Genomic DNA, 8,027 nt, shown 5'->3' on the forward strand with positions numbered 1-8,027 from the left:
CATGAGCATGGAGCAAGAGCTGAGCTAGACACAATGCCTATCCTCACTCCTATTTTAGAAACGAAACACTTGACTCATAAATATATAAACAGCTTTTCTCAAATCACAAACCTAGAAAGTAAAAGAATCAAGTTTGAGGTCGATGTCTAACATGTGTGGGTTAGTCTTCTTATAATGATAGAAAATCGGACGAATCATATTTATACCTCATTGTCTTTCTTCTAGAAGAAAACAAGCAAAGTAATGAAAGTACCATGTCACATAATCCCACACTTACTTTATTCAAATTGTGCTTCCCTTTTACAAATATAAATGAATAAATTAACCCATTCTTTAACACATTAAGCCTGTGTTTATTGAGCATTTACTATTACATGTCACTTAATCAGCAGCAGTTGTTTTTAACAAAGCATTTATGCAAATCCTAGGGCACAGACTTTTCTATGGATAATGTGAGTGACCTTTGCCATTTGAGAAGCTATTGAGAACACTGTGAAAAATTACTGTGAAGAATTTTGTCTTCAGCAATGACCTCAGTTCCTTTATACACCTAGGTTAAGAGTTAGGATCCAACTTTGTTGCCTTTTCTAGTCTTCTCAAACTTCAAGATTGATGCAAACTGTTCCTGGGTTGAGAACAATAACCCCGTGTCCACAGCAAACAGAATCACCACCAACAATGGGAAAAATAATTGTAGCCAACGATACTTGCTTTTGTAAGCTAGAATGGAATGTAGATACAACAGATATATAATTCAGATTAGAAAATTAAAAATGAGGCACAGAGATGCATCTTCCTTAAGAGGGATGCATGATTATCCATCATTAGCATGATGAGGTATCCAAGAACAGGAAGAACACCCAATATGCTGAGTTCTACAGTCTGTGTTCTCTAGAGCACTTTGAGGGATAAGCGATTCCCAATAACCCATGTCTAGTGATTCTTCTAACCAGTGGAAGTCATAGCAAACAAGATTCCATCAGTTGATGATTTGGATGCGGAAGGGACAGAGCATGGAATTAGGGATAATTAAACATCAGGGCACAATTCTGAGTTTGGCTGTCTTGCATTTTTTTCATATATAGGTAATTATAAGCATGCCAAAATCAAACAAAATTTCCTCCATCACAGGCAAACATTTCAAAGTTCCCCTCTTACAAGACATTCGGTAAGAGCAGCTTTGCTCATGAGCCATAGGGGCAGCCCACCTGCCTGTCTTGAGCGGGCACACTCTCATCTTTTCAGGCCTGTGCACACAGCTTGCTGATGGGTTGAATCCACCCTCAACTAATATGGACTCTTCAACCTCTTTGTATCCTTGCTTTCTTCAGCTTGCCAAACCCCTTTCAATTTAATAAATGCAAACACTCTTCTTAGGAGCAATAGATTTTTTTTTTTCAAAATGTTATCTTATTCCTGCTTAGGCTTTTACAGTTTATAAAACCATTTGACAAAAAATATCCCATTAATGTTTATAAATTCCCATTTTGTGCATAGGTATTACCATTAACCCATAGCAAATAAGGACTCTACTGTGGAGACATGTCCTGGATCTCCTCCTTACAGATCTGTTAGCCTTTCCAGACCATCACAAATGCCCCTGTTGTACTAACTTCAAACCCTGACTCATATTCCCACTTTCTCTTCCACTGTTATAGATTATTTTTTTTATTTCTTGGCTTACCTTTTATTACAGTAATTCTGAGTTTCTCAGATGTGTAGTTCAGCCGCTTAAGTCGACCTGTGCAGTAGTATGTGCCACTGTCATTAAGTGTGGCATCTCTAATGGAGATTTTGGGGTTCTCATAAACGTACTTGAAAGCAAAGTCATTCCTGTAGAAGCTCACCATGCGGACATTCCAGTTCTTCCAGCCATGGCATCTGATGTCAAAAGACTTATTTTCTAAGACCATATCAGCAGAAGTCTGAAGGAGCAGCCACTCTGGAGAGTATTCATTATATTATTGTTAGTTTTATATATATATATATATATATATATATATATATATATATATATAAACAATAGATAAGAGCCTTAATGTAGGGGGACAGAGAGAGAGGGAAAGAGAAAGGAGCAGACAGATATATCCACAGACAGATACATGGGGTTATTCACAAATGGCCATTAACCCATTTCTTGGTTCGTGAAATCAATTAAAGAATAAAGACAAAATAATATGTATAACCTGAAATCTACATCAGTGAATCCTTTCTCTCCCTAACAAGTCAGTCTGGAGTCATAAAATATCTTGTGCCCTACTGCTGACCCCACCTGTGGAAAGCCGAAAGGTCACAATTCCCTTCAAATCTCTTCTAGCTGTAGCTAGTTGAAAGGGAGGAGACAGACATATTCATACATAATGTTTGAACTTAGGAAAATTTTTTTCATTCTTTATTCACAGAGGCTTCTGAGCTCTGTTTTTAAGAATAGTTGTATAGTTTGTATTTGGAATTTTATAGATGTTAAAACATTTTATAGATGTTAAAACATTTTTTCCACTCAAGAAAATTATAATCAGTAACTTTTTCTTTTGAAAGATAATTGAGTCAGGTGTGTTGGTGCACCTCTGTAATCCCAGCACTCGGGAAGGCAGAGGCAGGCAGATGAATTGTAAAACATTCATGAATGGAGAGTTTTGAATGAGACTATGTCTAACTTGTGATAGAATACTGCATTTAAGATAATCCCTTTGAGGCTTCTCTAAAGTCTACTACCAGAAAGAGAGAGAGAGAGAGAGAGAGAGAGAGAGAGAGAGAGAGAGAGGAAGGAAGGAAGGAAGGAAGGAAGGAAGGAAGGAAGGAAGGAAGGAAGGAAGGAAAGAAGAAAATTTGACCAAAGTACTTCTTTAAAATATGTACATCAATTTAACTATTAGTTTAATTTCTAATTTATTTTCCTCTTCTCTATATAGATCCACAAAGATACATGGTTGTGTCTGATTCTGGGCTTTTTTTTTTTTTCAATAGTATCTAACAGATTTTAGAAGTTTGTAGATACTCAATGATTATTTGTCAACAATGATTCAGCAAGTTATAAGAATAGTATTCTAAGGTTAATGTCATTTTAATGAATTGTAAAACATTCATGAATGGAGAGTTTTGAATGAGACTATGTCTAACTTGTGATAGAATACTGCATTTAAGATAATCCCTTTGAGGCTTCTCTAAAGTCTACTACCAGAAAATAAATGACTATTATACATGGTTTATTTTGTATTTGGAATTTTATAAATGTTAAAATGTATCCTTTTACTCAGGAAAAAATAGCACCTGTAACTTTTCCTTTCGAAAAATAGTTTGTTCGTTCAGCATTTGCTGATACCTAGATAAGTTGTTTAAGTATTAAGATAAAAATAAATAAATAAACAGGAGAATTGTTTTAGTTACAGTAAAGGACACAAGGAATGTGCTGAGGTAGTTTTAATGGCACACAGATTGTGCAGAGCAAATCTTTACTCAAACGTTGTGATCTAAGAATACATATACAGATTTTTGCAGCGTTCACATACCTATCATGCCATTTGATCACAGAATACAAATCTATACCTAGGTTTATATAGGCAAGAATTGAGCAGAGGAATAACTAATAACTGACTAGACGGCTGAAAGAAGACGTAAGGAGCAGTGCAAAAAGGACGCTGAATTGTCTTGAGCGGTATGTCCTTACTCTCAACTGTGGTCACAACCTCTTTGTGGGGTCGAACAACACTTTTACTTGGGTGGCCGAAGACCATAAGAAAATACAAATATTCATGAATCATAACAATAGCAAACTTACAGTTAGGAATTTGCAACAAAAATAATTCTGTGTATGGGGTCAGTCACCACAACATGAGGAACTATACTCAAGGATCACAGCATTAGGAAGGTTGCAAAGAGCTGTTCGAATGGGTCACTCTTTATGTGAGCAATATGGATTACATACCTTGCATCACTTTCAAGTACACAGGTTTACTCTTGTAAAGTCCTTGGTTCTGACATATGTATTTTCCACTGTCTTGAAAGGTGGCACCCACAATGACCAAACGGGAAGACGTCACCTTAGATATAATGCCATTGTGGATCCATTTAGTAGACTTCGTTTGAGAGGAATTGTTTCCTTGGCAAGAAAAAGTCACGTTTTCTCCAGTAAATATTGTAATCCATGGTGGGTTCAAGGACACCACAGATTTCTGAGTGGCTTATAGAAAGTAAAATTGTGAAGATAAGTTTTAAGTCATTGAAAATTATTCAATCTCACAACTACAAACACATCAATAGTCAATCAATGGTGCATCATGTTAGTAAAAAGACTCTGTCCTGATATCTAGGAAGAAAACAGTGATGTGGCCTCAGGGAGCAACCAATCTAGGCATAAAGATAGGGCACAAACACAAGACATTTGTAAACAATAGACGTAATTTATTTTATGATGTGATAACCTACTCTTATTCTTGTGACTTCAACTTCAGGATCAATTATTATAATTTGAAACATTTTTTAGGAAGAAGTAATATTTGTCACACCAGATCATTGCTCAGTATAATCACTGGCATATAGTTAGTGTTTGCTAAAGAATTATTGAATGGTTGAATGTAGAAATAATGGATAATTAAAGACGTATCACTAAAACATATCAGGAGCAACTGTCAATCATTTCAGATTATACTTGATAAAATATGAGCTCTAGATTTCTATAACTATTTAATTGTGAAGACATACAGCAAGAAATATTTGCAATTTTAAAAGATCATGCAAAGCCCCGAGAGGGCATCAACTTTGAATGGCTTCCAGGAGCAAGGAGATGTGGTGAAAAACTAAACAGAACATAAGAAGCAGTTTGTGGTGATGACAAAGGATGATATAATCAAGGAACATTATATTTAGACCCAAGGGACTTAAGATAGAATCCAGTTTTCATCAGTTGTGAAACCTTCAGTAAGTGATGTAGCCACAGGATTTTCAATTATAAAATAGCAATAACTACAGTAATATGAAAATTGGGTGAATGCTTGTGAAAAGTCTAGAAGATATGCAAAGAAACATCACTGCAGACATGGCTGTTGGCTTAAGCAGAAGAGGAGACTACTTGAGAAGGGGGGGAATGGTATAAGAGAAATTTGGGGGCCAGGAATAAAAAGAAAGGGCTGAGGTAGATTTGGGAAGCAGACTTTCCAGGAAGAAGAAGATTCAAAAGTATGAGACAACATGATGGGACACAAACAGACAACAAGAGATTAGCAAAATCCAGATACAAGAACAAAGGACTCACCTGTTAACCTGACACCCAGAGCTGCAAAATTAATAAAGGGTAAAAGTTAGCATCTGTCCCCAGTTTTCCCAGACATGGACTGGGATCAGTGCGGGAAAGGGACCCACAATCATGAATTTTTAATGATCAATAGGGAGGAGGATCTGGGCTTTTTCTTCTATCCTCCTCTGTTGGTATCTGTGTTGTACATTAGTAGATGCCAGAGGACAGAAAAGACTCGAGCTGTTAGCCTGATTTTCCACTAAGGTGGTGCTCAGCCCGATTTCCTTTGCTTCTTTCTACTACACAGTGCCCGAAAAACACCCCATGGTTTGCCTATGTGCTACAAAGTCACACCAAAACCCTCAATATCCCCACCCTGACGTTCTCTTGATGCATTTTGGTCCCTTGGAGTGGAGAATAACATGAACCTGTACTTACAGATGAGCAGCAATGCTAGCCTCAGCTGGGCAGACCCTTCAGGGGCAGTAGCCATTTCCTCTGTGCCGTCAGGTGCTAATTGCACCAGAGAGCTATGGCTTCAAAAATAGGCTTGAAACCACAAAGGAGAAGGAAATGTCTTCTACATCGTATCTGGTTATCATCAGCTATGTCGGGGCTAGGCTCTCTCCAGAGATGATAACAGGGTTGTGCCGAATTGGGCAATTCCATAGTCACCATCTTCAGCTGTACACGTCGAAAGTGATGGGCGAGGACCATGGGTCAGAGTGGAGCCACAGGGATCCCTTAAGGTGTCATTCAATGCATAAGCATTTGATGTGAGACTTAGAAACACAGGGTAGAGAGGACTGCGGAATAAAAGAGATACTGACTCCCTCGATAAGTGTCAGGCACCAAGGTAAATATAACTGATACTCTACACAAAAATCTTATGTTAAATTTCACTAACTAATTTAATTAGGTTTTATTGCAATCTATACTTTACTGATAGGAAAATAAGATTTCAGAGAGGTTATGTAATCTGTGCTATGACACCACCTATTAAAGGGCTAATTTGGGCTTTAAACATGTAAAAGTACAATCAAGAAATCAATCCCTTAGTGACTATGATACTCTGTTTAAAAACACCCCGTATCTACTTATTTTTAATATAATTTGTTATTTATTACAGTTTATTCACTTTGTATCCCAGCAATAGCTCCATCCTCATCCCCTCCCAATCCCGCCCTCTCTCTCTCTCTCATCTCCTCCCATTCCCCTTCTCCAGTCCACTGATAGTGGAGGTCTTCCCCCGTTCCATTTGACCCTAGCCTATCAGGTCTCATCAGGACTGTATTTCATAGTCTTCCTCTGTGGCCTGGTAAGGCTGCTCCTCCTTCGGGGGGAGGTGATTAAAGAGCCAGCCACTGAGTTCATGTCAGAGACAGCCCCTGTTCCCCTTACTAGGAAGCCCATTCGGAGACTGAGCTGCCATGGGCTACATCCGTGCAGGGGTTCTAGGTTATCTCCATGAATGATCTTTGGTTGGAGTATCAGTCTCAGAAAAGACCTGCAGGCCCAGATTTTTTTGGTTCCAGACCCTTCCAGGTCTTTCTATACTCTCCTTCTTTCATAAGATTCCCTGCACTCTGCCCGAAGTTTGGTGATGATTCTCAGCATCTGCTTTAATACCCTGCTGGGTAAAGTCTTTCAGAGGCCCTCTGTGGGACACTAGCTTACTAGAAAAAAAATATATGTATATATTTACATGTACATGTATATATATATATATATATATATATATATATATATATATATATTACATGCTGTATCTTCTTTTAGCTTTTAAAAAATCTTTCTGCCATGATTTCTATAGTGGCTATACCAGTTTGCATTCCTACCAATTGTGAATGAGAGTTTACCTTTTCACACAATTCAAAATTTGTTTTCAGTTTTTTCTTTTTCTTCCTTTTTGTTGTTGTTTTTCAGATAAGGCATTCAGACTAAAGTAAAGTGAAATCTCAATAAAATAAAGTAAAATAAAGAACACCCCATATCATGGAAAACAATAGTTGAAATGCTTTGAGATTCCTCTCAGTTACAAGCACTCTCCTACTTAATCTCCTGTTTCTTTGCTTAGGTTGCAAGTCTCCGTCTGAGTCACTGTGATCCACTAGCTGATTGCTTCTTTGCAGACAGTCTGGGAGCTTCTTCCTCCACAGGGTCTTGATATGACCCAAGGTGGTGGACAAGGAAGATGGATGTGAATCCCCACTTACTGGATCAAGGCATTTACATCTTAGTTACATCCCAGCTTTGGTCAACTTTAAATTTTATGATCACTCAACATGAAGGAGGTTTCTTCTTTTAAATGAACACGAGTTTTCTTCCCCAGGGCCTGTCTCACTAATTCACTGGTTCCTTTCAGTTCAGATTGAGATCTGATATTCCCAGTAATCACGGAGTTGACGACACAATGAAAATCCATAGTATGTTTCCATCTTATCTTTGTCAATGTTCTGGAATAGGTGGAAACCATGTGCTCACACACATCTCAAAGCTTGATGTAATTAAGACACTGTATATCATTTAAGGTTCTTCATCAGAGACAATTGAAATCTACTTAATTAGACATAAAATGGTTCCACATCACTATCTTCCAAAATTTCAGCTTTCAGTAGAATTAAGAAATATAGTGTTGCATTGTCTTCCTCTGTGGTCTGGCAAGGCTGCACTCCTTCCCCACCAAGGCAACCAGTCCTAATGAGACCTGATAGGCTAGGGTCAAATAGAAGGGGAGAAGACCTTCCTCTATCAGTGGACTAGGGGAGTGACATAAGGGGAGAGGGTGACATTG

The 8,027-nt window shown here is 37.9% G+C and overlaps 1 protein-coding gene across 1 annotated transcript; it reads right to left on the reverse strand.

The window, feature by feature from the left end:
• Positions 1 to 319: 319 nt before the first annotated feature.
• On the reverse strand, positions 320 to 5,726 carry Fcer1a (Fc epsilon receptor Ia). Its single transcript, XM_021663025.2, has 5 exons — positions 5,672 to 5,726; positions 5,252 to 5,272; positions 3,926 to 4,180; positions 1,685 to 1,942; positions 320 to 720 (listed from the first exon to the last, which is right to left on the reverse strand). Exons 1-5 carry the CDS (start codon positions 5,724 to 5,726, stop codon positions 563 to 565), a joined length of 747 nt encoding a protein of 248 aa, XP_021518700.2. The 3' UTR covers positions 320 to 562.
• Positions 5,727 to 8,027: the final 2,301 nt, after the last annotated feature.

The sequence above is a fragment of the Meriones unguiculatus genome, chromosome 11 (assembly GCF_030254825.1).
Source record: "Meriones unguiculatus strain TT.TT164.6M chromosome 11, Bangor_MerUng_6.1, whole genome shotgun sequence".
Taxonomy (NCBI): domain Eukaryota; kingdom Metazoa; phylum Chordata; class Mammalia; order Rodentia; family Muridae; genus Meriones; species Meriones unguiculatus.

Bases quoted from the DNA above. Each gene is read 5' to 3' on its own strand.
- Fcer1a (XM_021663025.2), bottom strand. From the start codon at position 5,726: ATGGCTACTGCCCCTGAAGGGTCTGCCCAGCTGAGGCTAGCATTGCTG. The intron at 4,181-5,251 runs GTGAGTCCTTTG...ACTTTCTATAAG, and splicing joins TCTGGGTGTCAGGTTAACAG to CCACTCAGAAATCTGTGGTG. The intron at 721-1,684 runs GTAAGCCAAGAA...ATTCCATTCTAG, and splicing joins CAGAATTACTGTAATAAAAG to CTTACAAAAGCAAGTATCGT.